Here is a 17,076-nt window from a genome sequence, read left to right as displayed (position 1 = left end):
GTCTGTAGTATACTGTCTCCAAACATTACAAGTTTCTATTATCCGGGCGCAAAAGTATTCATTTAGCACTTGTTTTAACATGTCCTTTATTGGCCTCGACTTGTTGAAACTCGGCATCGTACGGTTCCACCAAGTCTCACCCTCGCCCAACACTGTCTTCCATTAATACACACGAAAATTGGCCGTTCTCTAGCGGGCCCACTTCAGTGACGCCGAGCCCTATATCCAAGTGTTGCGACCATGCGACATGCTTTTTTTTGGGGGGGGGGGGGGGGGGTGATGGTGCTCGTAAGCTTATTTTAAATTTTAGACATAAAGATAATACCTACTTGGTATATCGTTTAATATAGAATATATAATATATAGTATATATGTGGGTCATAAAACAAATTTAGGTGCTGAGTGTCTATATAATAAAAAATTATAATTTTGCAACATATTTTGAAATGAATCTATGCTCCACTGGTACACTCGATCAATATTGAATATTTTTTTTTTTTTTTTTTTTTTAGGCTTTTTACGAGCCATTTAGACTCTTGGCCGCCAAAACTAATTCCTTCCATTGTTCTCTATTGTATGCCTGTTCCCAGTCTCCTCCAATTTCTTCTAATACTTCCTTGACGCTATCCTTCCATCTCTTCCGTGGCCTTCCCCTTGGTCTCTTTCCTCTTATCATATATGTCAGTGCTCCTTTCAATACACTTCCATCAGCTCGCCACACATGGCCTGCCCATTCTATCCTTGTCCCTTTGATAATTGGACCACATCTTCTCTTTTGTAAAGCTGGTATAGTTGGGTGTTGGTTCTTATTTCCCATTTTTGTTCCGCATTGTTGAATACGGGTCCGTAAATTTTTCTAAGAATTTTTCTCTCAAATAGACGTAGCTTTTCATCATCGCCCTTTGTCGTTGCCCATGTGGCACATGCATATGTCAATACAGGGCGAATGTAACTAATATATAGATGTTCTTTTGTTTTTCTTGACAACAACTTAGATTTAAAGAGTGTCGATAGTGCATAAAGGCATCGATTAGCAGCGTCCAATCTGATATTTATCTCTCCGTGCATGTTGTTTTGGTTATTTAGAGTAGACCCCAGGTACTTAAACTCTTGTACTTGTTCGAAGATGTTATTTCCCACTTGGAGGTTATTATGATCACCCCCTCCTCGTTTTAACATCATGTATTTAGTTTTTCCACTGTTAATTGTTAAGCCAATATATTTTCCTATCTTCATCAGTTCTTCAACAGTACTCTGGATACTCTCTTGCGAATTCCCAATAACCACTATATCGTCTGCATATGCTAGTAGGATATTTCCTTCATCAGGGTTTAATGTCTCAGTTCGTGGTATCTTTCTTATTACGCTCTCCAATGCCATATTGAAGAGTGCTGGTGACATCGCATCCCCTTGCTGAATATTTGAAATATTATTGAATATTTTTTAACTAATAATAAATACTCGACGTGATTACAGGGTTGGAGTAATAAATTTATCAAGTTCACACTTAAATCATGATTTTTTAAATATTTTTTACAAGACTGCCGCGAACGAACCGCGGCGATCAAACCGCTCGTGTGAACAGGTCTATTGGAATAGCATTGTTTAATTTTAGTAAGCGGAAGCGGTCGACCGCCCGAAAATTGAACATGAGCGGTTGCAGCCGGTCGTCCGCGGCGGACAGCGGCGCGGTTTCGCCCGTATGAATATGCCATTTGATTAACCCGTGTTTAATTTTAAGCGGTTTTCCGCTGCGGATAAAAACCGCGACCGCGCGCGGTCAAACCGCTCCGTGTGTAGCCAGCTTATGACTTAGACCCACACCGAACAGCATCGGTGGAAAACTGGTAAAATTATACAGCGAGTACAGGCAATAAATTACGATAGGTAATGATAACTAATTAAAAAAAAAAATAAATTGTCAAGGATACCTGAGACATATATCAGTAGAGATAAACTTCCGATTTTGGCACACACGTTAAATTACGAAAATAATTGGACCATTCGAGTTTGACTCAGCGTTCAAGCACCTATACCTACTATACAGTACTATATTCAAATAGCAAATGTAAGTACAATATTGACGTAACTTTATATTTATATTTTATTTTTTTACTGGATAAGTAATATTAGTACACAAACAATTAGAATTTTTTTGAATGCATAATATAATTTGCGATGTTTAAAAAATGTTTCATAAGATTTGCAGTCGTAAGTAGTTCTTGAACAAATTTACATCGGAGTGACGTTGTATGAACCAGTTCAGGATTAAAATTATATTTTTAATTTTTAGTACCTATTATATTGAAGTTATAAAAGAAAAAATAATAGAATAGGATTTATTAAAAATAATATTTATAAATCATTATAATTTAAATTCCTAAATAAAATTGGAAAATACAAATGCTTTTAATAATTTCTGTAACTAAATGTGTTTGAAACCCATCATATACATATACCATAGTATACTTAAATCAGAGGTTCCCACCAACCTATGGTCCGCAAACCATACCTACCTACAAAATTTAAACAAATATTTTAATTTTATATTAATTATATTAATTTATATCTTTATTATTTATTAATAAAGGAAATACAAGCCCAAAAATCACATTAACGTATTTTTATAATTTTAATTTACTTTTGATAAAAATAATAATACAATATACATTTTTTTATAATAGTAATTTGTGTTAAATTGTTGATAAATGTAAAACTTTTACTTAAACTTGAACAATAACAAACATTATTATTATTTATATTATTATATATTTATATAGTATTATTATTTATTATTATAATATGTAAGCTATAAGGAATTTCACTATATTTTATTTATTCATAACCTAAATTCTAAAATGTGTAAAAAATTGATTCTTGGCTATGAGAATAAATAAAGTCTAAAATGTATAGTGGTCTGTGACGTATCGAAAGTTCTCAAAGTAGTTCACAGTGTCAAAAAAAATTAACCACTGATTTAAATATCTTTCAAAATAGTATAGACATAGTAATTTGTATTTTATACTCAGTTCATTCATTTTACTAATTTTAATCTCAAAATATTATCCAATAAGATATATTTGTGTGACATTGTCACTGATGTCATGAATACCTGTACGGATCCCTTGCCCAACAATTAAATTAACTCACGATAAGTACACACTGTTAAGCATTATACATACTTTTTTTTGTATAATATGTAAAAAAAACAACGGTCATCTTTTAAAATTATATAGATTACTTTTTCCTGTATTGTCTACATACTTCTTTTGGTATTATAAATATTAAATATTAATCACATATCATACAATCATGTGTTTATTTTAATAAATACACATCAATGTTTCTTTTTATACAACCATTGTTTGCGCCAAAGTGCCGCGCAAAAGTAGTGGTAGGACTGCGTACGTTGCCCCAACAGTCGGCTTGTGATTGTTTCTGTTATCAAGCTGATAGTGGGTCGCGTGCGATTGTCGTTATTACTCCGTAAATTTGGTAGTTTTTATATACGGTATAGTTTATTCATTATGGTTTTTTGTCCGCTTTTTTCTATTTTTATTTTTCATTATTTTTTTTTGTTTATATTCTTTCTGCTGCGCGACAGTGTCATCAATTATTTTGCTAAACTTATTATTTTATTGTATCTCGATGACACTGTCCGCAGCAAAAGTTATAAAAGGCTGGACGCGCCAGTTCCTAACGCCTTTTTTCCATCATTCTTTGGCCCACAGACATCGTCCAGCTTTTGGTTTTTTTCATCTCAAAGCACATGTTGCAGAGGTTTTTTTGTCATTCTTTTGCATCATCGATTATTCTTACAAGCAATTTTCTGGTAAAGTATCGTTTCTAGTATTATTCGTTGTACAAATTATTAATTATATATTTCCATATAGGATGGTCATTTCTTGTGTCTGAATTCAGTTTTTTTTGCTGTCATTTTGTGTTATTCGTCAGCAGTTATCTTAAAGCGATCGCACGTGTGCGGTTTGTTCTTAATATTAAGTTATCCTTTTTTTGTATTATTATTATAAGTAGGTCCCCGGCACGGTCGCGTAGGATAAAATCCACCGTTTTAAGATAACTGCCTGTGTTGTGACTGTGAGTATTTTTTCTTGGTGTTACATTTACACTTATTATATTTTATGCCATTGTAAACATTAATAGCCGTTTTTATTTTTTATTATATTCATTTGTTCTTTGGCCGACTGAGGCATATATATTCATCTTATATTGTATTCATGTGCTAATCAAGCAAACCTTTAAATTATATTTTGTTACTATATTCATTGCTAATCAAGCAAAATTAATTATATTGTATTTGTTGCTAATCAAGCAAAAACCTTTACATTATATTCATCAATTTATATTTATTAAATTTATTTTATTATAGTCAAATCACGCACATAAATTAATTAGTAGTTGGTTTTTTTTACCTTTATTATTTCATTGTCATAGCGTGAAAGCAATATTCAGTAGTATATTTATTTTTATTAAGAGGCCGTTCTGGTACCCGAAATTCGACCGTAAAAACATGCTTTCGTACTTCCCATTTTCCTCAGCTCTCGTTAGTCGTAGAAACATAATTTTTTCACCAAAATAATCCTGAGAAGTTCTTCTAGGTGACTGCGTTCCAGATTTTTAAATTTTTTTTTCAAACCGATAATATTTGCATTTGAAATTTTCATTTTTTTTCAAATTTTTGAAAAATTATATAAAATAGACAAAAATAGATATCAAAAAACTGGAACGTAGTTATCTAGAAGAACTTCTCAGGATTATTTTGGTGAAAAAATTATGTTTCTACGACTAACGAGAGCTGAGGAAAATGGGAAGTACGAAAGCATGTTTTTGTAAGAAATTTAGAAATTTACAGTCGTCATGTGCTGCTCTGCTTAGTATAGCGGCAGCGTTCGAGAACAACGTTCATACCACCACCCCGCGCACTATTGCAGCCATACCGCACCATAGGTCAAAACTGGTTTTCATATCGCGGCTGAGCCTCTCACTGTCTATAAATAATTATTATACACAATACGAAAACAATTAAATATTGATGACAGAATAATACAATATCTAAATCTTGTTTTATTTTTTTCATAGAACCGATATCGAATTTTATATTTCGTATATTATTATTATTCTGCACATCATATTTTACATAAACTCACATAACACTTTTATAATTTGATTTGAATAATTCTTTTTTTAAGCTTAAAGAAAATTGTACTATAAAATTAATTTTATCAATGTTGAACATAAAAATAAAATATGAAATTTAAATCTATATAGGTGACGAAAAATACCTTAGGTACATACGAATAAATAAAAGCCAGTTGAATAAATTAACCAACTACGTAATTAATGCATAACTTAATTACATAATTCGAGAACTTATAATAATTTAAATAATAAGTGACTTAAATCCTTAATTATATAAAGTGTTTATAGAAACTATAAAGCCAAATTTTGTATATATTATATTAATTTATTAGTATAAATACATCTATCACAGATAATTTATTTAATTATTGATTGATTATAATATATAAACTTATGTCCTATTGAAGCCAATTCAAGATATGAAAAAAATAATTACAGAACACAGATAGCATTAATATGCATTCAAAATTTTTAAATATTTATTGTATAATTATATTGACAAATGACAATCTATCTAGTTATTAATTAAATATAATTAGTATAATATTGTTACTTTAATATTTTTGATTTTTTTTTTTTATATATTTTCCAAAATATGTTCAGGGTCTATAATATCATCAACCAACAATCTTTTCCCGTACTGGGGATTGACAATTTCTGGAAGTAAGCATTCTGTATAAAAACTGAAAATAAAATTTGTTGTATTATATATTTACATCGAAATCCAATTACTACATAAATCTAAAAATTCAAGTTAAATTACACTTTTAACTTTTCAATCATTTTTTCGCTCCAAAAAGAATCATCGAAACTAATTGTTTGAATTTCTATCCAATTTTCCGAATAAACAACAAAATAGCAAAAATTTCGTTTGGAGATTTTCATCTGTCCCTGAACTTGGTAGTAATATTGTGATCTAATTTCAATTCCATTTTCCCGTTGTTACTAAGACGACAGAAGGATAACTGAAATTAAATAAGTATTGCAATAAGAACATTTTACATATTTTAATAATAAAATAATTGTTTTACTACACACCTTTTTACTGTTTATAGCTTCTAAAAATGTCTTAGTGTCTTTTACTCCAAATGGACATTTAATTTCAACAATAAAATCGCCATCGACAATACCGTCTATAGATATTAAAAAAAAAATAATAAAAAATAAATAAATATTTCATTAAATTTTATTAAATTTCATTTATATTTTTGTAATTAAGTACTTTAATATATTTTACCAGGAGAAGCAGCTAAATAAGGAAAATTTTCATCAATAATAAGTCCACATGGATTCACTTTAATTTTTAATTGGTTTTCCAATGCGACGATAGCTTCTGGTTCAGTATCTTTACCATAATTAGTCGCGTTTGAAGAAAACTTCCTATATAAAATGTCATAAACCGTGTTTTTGCATGATGTTGTTGGTCGAAGTTTACACACGACCAAAATTCGAAGCTGTAAGCCGATTTCGACGTTCAACATGCCAAATTTGAGAATTGGCCTGGTCTCTTGTTTTTTCTTCGATGGCCGTTCGTTCTTCACTGTTCAACTGTAATGCATTTATGAAATCTTTTTTTGTTTTTTCTAATACTTCTTTTGAAATACCATCTTCTGGCAACGGTTCAGCTAAACCATAATCTTTATCCGGGCCATTATAATTCCTTTTTTCCGAATTTCCGGTAAAAAGAAGTTTTTTTGATTTTGGCCGACATCTTTTCTTTTCACTAGAAGCAAGCATTTTTTTTCCTATTTCTCCTAAAGAAAAAATATACATTTTGTGTAAATGATTCGTGTAAATAATATACGAATTATAACAATGTATACCTATTGGCTATTATAATATTATACTCGGTACACATTATATATTTATAGTAGTAGTAACATGTACTAGTACATAATAATATAATAATATAATACATATCATCAGTTTTAGTAAAAATAATAAGTGTAATTAATAATAATATCATTATCATTATATTATTTGAATATTAGGTATAACTATTTGTTTAGAATAATAATATATAAAAATGCCATACTAATATACTATTCACCTGGACTTATGTCATTGACTATATTTTTATGCATTAACCGAAGAAACTTTCCACCTGAGTTGCATGATATAACCGCAGCTTCAACTCGAGCATTATATGAATTTCTTTGAGAGTAATTTATTCGTTTACCCGCTAAATATTTATTAATTACACTATTGAATTGTTCACACACGTTGTTGTCAACATTCATCAGTAAACTATCAACATTCGCTACTAAACGAGATATTATTTGGGATACTTCGCTCACAAGCCCTGATCTTTCGGCATCTTCGATCATATTTTTTTCATTTGCTTGTGGACCCTTACAAAAGTATGATTCACATCGATCATGGGCACCCAAAATGTGTCGAAAACTGTTATTTATATCTTGTCGTAATCCTTAAATAATAATGTATGTAATGTTTAACACAATAATAATGTTATTTATAATTTTATCAAAAATAAATAATAAATAAATAAATAATAATTATAATAATTAACTTGCCTACTGATTTTTGATTGTCTGTTTGACCATGTAAGCTATTACGATATTCAATTGCCTTAGTTATTGAAAATCTAAATCGTAATATGTTTGATTTTATATGTTTTCTCAACGAAATCGGATACTTAGTATTTAACGTCAGAGCTACTAATTTTGTTCCATAATTTCGCAATAAATGGTTGCGACATTCTATTTTTATGACAGGTAGTCTAGGGCCATAAGGCATTATTTCAGCTAGTCTTTTTGTAACACTAGAATCTCCGTCTCCTAGACAATTTTTTTTCATATATTTATTAGGAATTAACTAAAATTATATAGTTGAAAAATATGCACGATTTAAAAACGTAGATAGTAGCTTACCTATTAGCTTATTGTATTTTAGACCATGCATTTGTATACTCTGTTTAAAACCGTCAGCAATACCATCAGCTTCCATACTTGTAGCACCCCTTTTCCAATTTAAAAAACATGTGTGTTCAGGTGGTTGTAATTTTTTTTTTTTGCTCTCTGGCAAATTATACAAAACCGATTTCTAATACCCACAAAAAAATTTTTTTTGATCTATAACCAATTATTGTTGCCTGAAATTAATAATGTAATATTAAAATGTACACAATCGGTATATTTACATTTCTTACCACTCCAGATAATGCGTCATATTTAGTTTTGTAACTACGCTTAGACCATTGTCCATCTGCGACAACCGTACACATAGGAATTCCGTCAACATCTACTGATCCAGCTTCTATTGCTAAACGACGTTCTTCGTCACCGGCGATTTTCATTTGTGCTTCTGCTACATCGTGAATTCTATTGTTAATAAATCCTTGAACTAATACAAAAGTACATGACGCCATACATGGAATATCCATTGTCGCGCACAATTCAGACAGTTGCGTAAATCCAATTCCAGCTGATAGTGATCCGCTAACGGCGGCTTCGTTAATTGGTAAATAAGTTTCCGGTTTCGATTTTTCCGATTCAATAATCATAATAATATTACAAATATCGCATTAAAATTTAAAAGTTGATCTTAATCCATGTTTTTTTTCAGAAATAAACGTCATATTTAAAAATGAACAACCAAATGGTCCTTTGTGATTACTATTTTTAATTTGATAAAAAACGTAATTCATATCTACTATTCGTCTACCGGAGTTTTCATACTCAACATATTGATTACTAGATTTAGATTGTTCAGAAAAATCATGGCTGTATAAGGTTTCTTCAGTAATCAAATCATTAACTTCAGTGTCTTCCGATTTGGTTATTTTACTACTAAAAAATTAAATAAGCTATATATATTATATAATATACCTAATTAAAAACTAATTAAAATTATAAAAAAAAATACATAGGCATATTTTTTTATATGATGCATTTGAAGTTATACTCTAAATTGGCTCCCTACATTTCGCCTATGCATTTAATCATTTAAAAAATGTATAATACATTAAAGATTTTAAGTTTACCTGATGGTTTCCCTTGACGAACATGGTGGTTGATTATCAACACCTAGGAAAAAGGGTTCTCCTACAGGTTCGATTACCTCAAAATTGTGCCTTGAATTAAAATAAAAATTAATTATTTATAAACTATTTATTATTTGTTGGCATGGTCAAAATTATTGAAAGCAATTTTTTTTTTATATTTATTTAAAGATAAAAAATGTATAATATACATAAAAGATTTAAAGTTTACCTTATTATTTCCCTTGACGAACATGGTGGTTGATTATCAGCACCTAAAAACATGGGTTCCACAACAGGTTCGATTACTTCAGTATTGTCCCTTGAATTAAAATAAAATAATATAAGTTAGATTAAAATATATTCTTATTTAATTATTAAAAAAAATTATTTATGTTTTATTTAAATACTTGTTTTGTCTGCGAATACCAAAAAGGTCCCTCATTCGAGAACTCAGATTTTTTTTTTTCGATAACTTCTTTGATTGATATCGATTTTTATTTTTCGATGGATCCATTTTACGTTAAAAAAAATATGATGAGCACGAAATGACAAAACGACAAAAGTATAACAGCGATTCGTGTTCACTCGCGTATAATATTAAACGCGTATTATAATATTATATTTTTATATTACGCGCATATTATACTAAGATTAATAATTGTAAAAATGGTTGTCATAAAAAGACAAGCATAATCATACATGACATATCTATAATTGATCTAAATTAATAAGTTTAGGACCTTAGACTTCCTATTGATATCTTAAAATTAAATATATTGCTATTGATTTAATAACTGTATTCAAACATTTTTAAAAGTTTCGATAAGGTTAAATAGTGTAATGACATTTAATGACATTAGGATATATCATAATTATTTTGAAAATTAAATAGAATATTATTTAAATAGCTACACAAACATTAACATATGATAACAATAGCAACTCACCAATGATTAAAGCAGCTATCTGCAAATTGTATAAAATATAGCCCTCCAAACAGATCATCTCATATCGAGTGTTCCAGTGTCCACTTAGGCGTGTACATCAGTCTCTTACACACATATTGGCCTATTATATTCGTTTTGCCATACTTTGCTTATAATCTCAAATCGTTTCTACGCGTTGTCATTCATTTTTGTCGAATAAAAAAAGTGTTAATTTATTACAAGTACATAATCTACTTTTTCTACATTCCTGGAGCTCCGAAGATTCACAGTATAGGAATCAAAGCAACAAGCATCAAATCAGTTCACGTTCCAGACCAGCGTTACGGCTATTTTCAAGTAAGCTGAATACTTATTGTATTATACCCAACATTACGTATACAGAATATGCACTAAAACTCATACATTTATATATTCTTACTGAATAGTAAAAAAAAATAGCAAAACCAAGAAATAACAAATATAACAAATTACAAATTAAAATTATAAATCAAATGCATGTTTTTTAATAATTATGTCGTTTAGTGTACTTATATAATATAACCTATATTTTGGTTGTTACTATATTTTAATAATGAACAAATTAAATATACTTTACAAATAAAATAGATTTTTTTAAATAAGATTTTATAAATTATTTATTTCGCCCCAATTTCGTTGGTTGACGTGTAATATTTAAAATAAATTTACAAATATGTACATTAAATATATATTATTTTAAAATATTTTAATTATAATTAAATATTAATTATAATAATTTTAGTTTTATGTTTAAATGTATAAGTATAAGGTAAAAAGTATAGTATAGTTGTTATATAATATTAATTAATAACATTAATTTTTTTGGTTAATTTGTTTAATTTTTCTTTTATAATAGGTTAAACCCGATCAACATGATGTGTATCAAAAATATAATACTTATCATAATTACAACTATACCTTTCACTGAATCCGAGTTCATTGCGTACGATTGTGATGGGCCTGTTCAAAATGTCACGTCATTTGATAGCTTAGAAGTGGACAACTGCGATTTTCCAGTACCATCAAAAACACAACAGGTACCAAGAATACAATTACTACAGAGGATTGATACCTATCCTGTTCATTTTAAGTCGTGTTTCATATCAGTCGATTATTTAATAACTAGATGCTCGGTATTTGAAGATGCACAATCAGTAGAGGGAGGGTATTTTTCCGATGTTGTTGAGTTAGGAAATGCTCGATGTTGGGAAATTCATCAAAAACGATCCTATACTTTTCCTCTAGGGGGTATAGTAACGGATTTGCAAATGAATGAAACAACATTAGTTTCGCACACTGTAGCAGGATCACTGGACAGATTTGGAAATTGTAAAGGGACGAATTTTAAATCTAATAAAGGAGAATGGGAGAACGCCATAGTACAGGCTAAATATAAAATAAATTTATCAGAAGGTACAGCAATAGCCAATAGTAAAGATAACACCCTTATTCTTCCGTCGGGTACAAAAATGAAACTATCTGATAATTATGGTGTTGATACGTTTAAAGGCGAAACCGTATGGAGCAATAATCATTATAATTGCGAAGAACAAGATTTCGTTTTTTATTTGATGGTCCAGCATCATTAGTTACCTCGATCACTAACGACAACTCGAGTATATATACATATATTGTAGAGACAGACAAAATAGTGTTTGCTCTCAAACAAATTAAAAAAACATTCGCTTGTGAAATCCCGGTAATTCAAACCGAACACATGCAATTACTTATTCTTACAGATGCCATGTTTTTAAATAATTTTCAAACAAAATCCATTTCTCCGCAAAACACTGATTTAATTGCTTATGTAAATACAAAATTTGTATACATTGAAAATTTTTTTAAATCAACAATAACCACATTATATAATGACTTATTACAAAAGCAATGTACACTTGAACGACAATTATTACAGCAAAGGCTTACATTAGCCTCAAACAATCTTCCGGAGTTCGCGTATATTATGGGCGGAGGGCCTGGATTCACGGCCATCAAGCACGCTGAAATAATTTATTTAATAAATGCAAAAAAGTTAAAGTCGAGGTAACTAAAACAGACTCATGTTATAATGAATTACCAGTCTTGTATAACAACCATACATTCTATATGGCTCCAAAAACACATACCTTGCAAAAATATGGAACACAAATTAATTGTAATTCAATGTATCCACTTGCGTTCAATTTAGATGGTAATTGGTATGGATTTTTCCCTAATGTCCAGAAAATAAAAACGCCACCAAAATTGAAACCAAATACAGCATGGACATGGGCATACAAAAATTTAGACTTTTTAATGAATTCCGGCTTGTATACAAAAGATACAATGAAAGCTTTCCAACAACATATAATATACCCCCAAGAAGTGGACGCAGTCAAAAATAATTTAGTTAGACAGACCATGGGTTATGATACAGTAAACCAAGGAATACAATTTAAATATTTGATAGATGAACACACACTTGGAAAAATGGTGGAAGATAAGCTATTCAAATTATGGGGCTGGTTTACGACAGTTGGAACTTTTGTGTCGGGGCTAATGGGGATATTCTTTGTTGCAAAATTAATAGTTACAACCATCGATGCAGGTATTAATATTCATTTTTTGTATAAAACTTTTGGATGGAGTACAAAGCTTTTAGGGGTTTTTTTTTCTAGTATTACTCATAAATTAATATCTCAGTCTAATAAAAACATGTACATTAAAAATAAAGAGTTTGATGAAGACTCGTTAGAAATAAAAAACGTTCAACGTTATAAGAATAAAACCCATAATATTTATCCAAATTTACAGCATGAAATGGTTTGAAACCATCAAAATTAAATATAAAAATATTTATTTAAAATTTAAGTAATAAAAATATGTATTAATATCAAATGAAATTATTTTTTTAAATTTGTATAATATACATGAATTATATTTGTAACTAGGTATAAATTATATTGGTTATAATATTGTAATTATATTTTATTAATTGTACTGTTATATTAGTTGACGGCAATAAACTATATTATGTTACTTACCTATTTATTATTATTAAATCGTTACAAATGGTTTTTTATTATGGCATTAAAATAAATACGTACAATAGTACGTACCTATAGTGTTATACTTTTTATGTTATTACTTATTATAAATTATAATAATAATAGGTATACGTAAATGTAACCTTTTTACATACCTAGATAATTTGTACATAATATCACATTTCATTAAATAGAAATATATATTCTTGTATTTTAGGTATTTCATGTTATTAATCTATTATCTATGAATACTAATACTTATTTAATGATATATAAATTGTAAAAAAAATGTCTAATGATATAATAGTTAATTTGTATTAAGTTGTATTTCAATCAATTATATATTATTACAAAATAATTAATATGTACACTGTTATCGCTTATTGGAATGTAACATATTTTACTATCATTTAAAATAATTAGTAAGTATCTAATAATGTATTAAACATAAATCGCATGGGTACTAGGTAGCCGCGGTTATTACAGCTGCATTTACCATTTACGTGTATATTTACGCGCGATCCGTCATAGGCAAAGGTTCAGATAATAATAAACGTGGCTCCCGAACAAACAAAATCATCGGCCGGCCGCCGGGCGCCGACTACTAGTAGTGGGCGTGGTTAAAACGTCGCGTGCTTGCGGATCCCGAAAACACCTAACAGCGCGTTCTCTCGGCCGTTGTATACGTTTCAGTTTTACCAGAACGGCCTCTTAACGCTGAACGCTAGTTAGCGCTAACAACCATTTATTTATGTACTTTTCTTTTTATACAACCATTAATTTATGTACTGAAATACTATTATACAGTAATGAAATAATGAAACTACAAAATATAAAATATCAATGCCCCAAGGCACATTTAATTTATTATTAATTTTTATTATGAATAATTTAAAAAATATTGATGTAATTTTCATGAAATTAAATTAATCTATTATATAAAAATAAGTCCGGTTTTCCTCCCTGACGCTATAACTCCAGAACGCACGAACCGATTTCCACGGTTTTGCATTCGTTGGAAAGGTCTTGGGCTCCGTGAGGTTTATAGCAAAGAAAATTCTGGAAAATTCAGGAAAAATTCAACAGAAAAGTGGGGAAATCGTTTTTCACATACAGCGCCATCTATTATACATAGCATGTACTTCAAACCAATAGCAACGGTGCGTGATAAAGTGTGTGACAGATAGTCATTATTCTCTGCTCAGTTAATTTCATTTAAGCTCAGTGTAAATTATGTGGATCGTGCATTTGAAGTTAAATTCAACACTCTGTCCATAGTCCAAAATGCCTAGAGAACGACGTGCGAACATCGGCCGCCGCACAAGACATGCAAGCCAGCAACAAGTCTATTCAAGGAACTTAAGAGAAGAAAGACAAAATATAATAAGAGAAAATGACCGATTGAGACATCGCGTGAGCACACGAAGATCATTGGCATCATACAATCGCTTGGCATTCCAATATGATCCCACTGCGAACTACAGTGATGATGAAAATTTGGATATTGGACGAATGACGACTATATGCCGATATTGCAATGCGGTAAAGTTCAAAAGAGAAACGGTTGGATTGTGCTGCGCAAGTGGAAAAGTCAAACTGGATCCATTACTTACACCACCACAGCCACTGAAAACATTGTTTGATGGAAGTGATCCCGATTCCAGCCATTTTCTTCAACACATCCTTGAATACAATAACTGCTTTCGCATGACTTCCTTTGGAGCTAATATCATTCGAGAAGGCGGCTTCATGCCGACTTGCAAGGTAAAAGATACAACACACATAACCAACACATAATTGCAACACATAACAACTTCATATACACCACACACTACACCATCACACGATTTACAATGTATTCATGAACAAATTTTAATGATTATTTGCAATTACAGATACAAGGTCAAATATATCATTTGCATGGTTCAATGGTGCCAACACCAGATGAACCGCATCAATTTCTGCAAATATATTTCATTTCGTCGATGGTGGATCAGCTGAACGTGCGGTGCAATATACAGGGAGCACAACAGTTAAAGAGACGAATTATTGAACAGTTGCAAGCATTTTTTCACGCTAATAATGCTGTGGTTAATATGTTCAAAACAGCATTGGAACGAATGCCATCGGATACGCACAAATTTGTCATAAGAGCGGATTGTACTCCAACAGGTGAACATGTGCGAAGATTCAATGCACCCACCGTTAATGATGTTGCTGCAATTATTGTTGGCGATCCAACTAAATCACGAGACATTGTCGTTCAGCGAAGAAGCAATATCATGCATCGTGTAAACGAGACACATCGTTTGTACGATGCGTTACAATATCCAATCATTTATTGGCAAGGGCAAGACGGATACGACATCACGTTGAAGATGGTCGATCCAATTACAGGTACAATATTCACACACTAATTATTTCCATTATTACTTTTATTGGTTTCCATTAACAATTCATTTAATTTTGCATTTTCAGGAGTATCAACGAATAATAAAAATCTAAGCGCAATGAATTACTATGCGTATCGTATGATGATTCGTACACATGAGGAGAATGTCATTCTGAAGTGCGGTCGGCTATTCCAGCAATTCGCTGTCGACATGTATGTCAAGTCGAGACCGAACGTTTAGCGTTCATCAGATTCAATCAGCCAAAGCTACGATCTGAGGACTATATACACTTGCGTGATGCTATTCATTCAGATGGTGATGTTCAGAATATTGGACGACTGACGATTCTCCCATCAACTTATATCGGAAGCCCACGCCACATGCACGAATACGCTCAAGACGCTATGACGTACGTGCGAAATTATGGAACTCCGGATTTATTTATTACGGTCACATGCAATCCGAAGTGGACGGAAATTGAACGCGAGTTGGAACCGGGTCAAAAACCGCAAGATCGCCATGACATAATCGCCAGAGTATTTCAGCAAAAACTCAAGGTTATGATGGATGTGCTTACTAAGTATCGAGTTTTTGGTGACACACGTTGTTATATGTACTCGGTGGAATGGCAGAAGCGTGGACTACCGCATGCTCATATCCTAATTTGGTTGCTGAACAATTACATTCAAATGAAGTGGATGACATCATATCAGCTGAAATTCCTGATCCAGTCACTGATCCCCGTCTACACGACATTGTGACGACACAGATGGTGCATGGACCGTGCGGTGCATTAAATCCATTATCGCCTTGCATGGCTGATGGAAAGTGCACAAAACGATATCCGCGACCGTTAGTTGCTGAAACAGTCACAGGGAACGATGGATATCCAGTTTATCGTCGGCGTTCAAAAGAAGATAACGGTCGAACTATCAAAGTTAAAGTGCTCCAATTTCAAACTATGGGGGTGGTTTCCGATGTAAAAGTGAATATCCTTGGTGCATTATACAGGTAAAAAGTTAACATTTTCCAACAGTTTTCAAAAAAATCGAGAAAAACAAAAAAAAATGACGGAAAAACGGCAATTTTTACGCAAAACCAGTTTTCGACCAAATCGATTTTTTTTATGGTTGTAATTCAAAAACTAATCACTGAAAATACTTGAAATTTTCACCAAATGTTAATGTCAGTAGTATCTGTATATAGTTAAATTTTCAAAAAATTTTGACTTTTTTTGAGTTATTTATAGACCACTGAAATTTTCGATTTTTTTGAGAAATTTTTTTTAAAGTGTCGATAAAAAATTTTTGGATGACCAAAAAGTTTTGAAAATTTAATACAAGGTTCCTTATGAGTTGTTTAATGTAGCTAAAAAAAATTAAAAATCGTTAGTCACAATTTTTTTATAAGCGTTTATAGTTCAAATTTTTACGAAATCTGTCGAAAACGCGAAAATTTGCAAGTAATTTTGAAGTTGAAAAATCATAAAATTTTTTTCTTTTATAACTAAGTTTTGAAAATTTGGTACA

General features: G+C 30.8%; 1 protein-coding gene and 2 pseudogenes across 1 annotated transcript; 1 reads left to right on the top strand and 2 right to left on the bottom strand.

Moving 5' to 3' along the window:
* Positions 1–5,645: 5,645 nt before the first annotated feature.
* LOC126553835 (uncharacterized) lies at positions 5,646–6,933 on the bottom strand (annotated as a pseudogene).
* A 1,313-nt stretch (positions 6,934–8,246) lies between these two features.
* On the bottom strand, positions 8,247–9,708 carry LOC126553834 (uncharacterized; annotated as a pseudogene).
* Positions 9,709–14,084: 4,376 nt separating this feature from the next.
* On the top strand, positions 14,085–15,787 carry LOC126553837 (uncharacterized). Its single transcript, XM_050208949.1, has 3 exons — positions 14,085–14,918; positions 15,050–15,551; positions 15,633–15,787. The coding sequence occupies exons 1-3, from the start codon at positions 14,439–14,441 to the stop codon at positions 15,785–15,787; spliced, it is 1,137 nt and encodes a 378-aa protein (XP_050064906.1). The 5' UTR covers positions 14,085–14,438.
* The last annotated feature ends 1,289 nt before the right edge of the window (positions 15,788–17,076 follow it).

The sequence above is a fragment of the Aphis gossypii genome, unplaced genomic scaffold (genome assembly GCF_020184175.1).
Source record: "Aphis gossypii isolate Hap1 unplaced genomic scaffold, ASM2018417v2 Contig00341, whole genome shotgun sequence".
NCBI lineage: Eukaryota > Metazoa > Arthropoda > Insecta > Hemiptera > Aphididae > Aphis > Aphis gossypii.
Note: the sequence above shows the minus strand (reverse complement) of the source record. Positions and strands in the feature narration are given on the sequence as shown.

Bases quoted from the DNA above. Each gene is read 5' to 3' on its own strand.
- LOC126553837 (XM_050208949.1), top strand. From the start codon at position 14,439: ATGCCTAGAGAACGACGTGCGAACATCGGCCGCCGCACAAGACATGCA. The intron at 14,919-15,049 runs GTAAAAGATACA...TTGCAATTACAG, and splicing joins GCTTCATGCCGACTTGCAAG to ATACAAGGTCAAATATATCA. The intron at 15,552-15,632 runs GTACAATATTCA...TTGCATTTTCAG, and splicing joins GATGGTCGATCCAATTACAG to GAGTATCAACGAATAATAAA.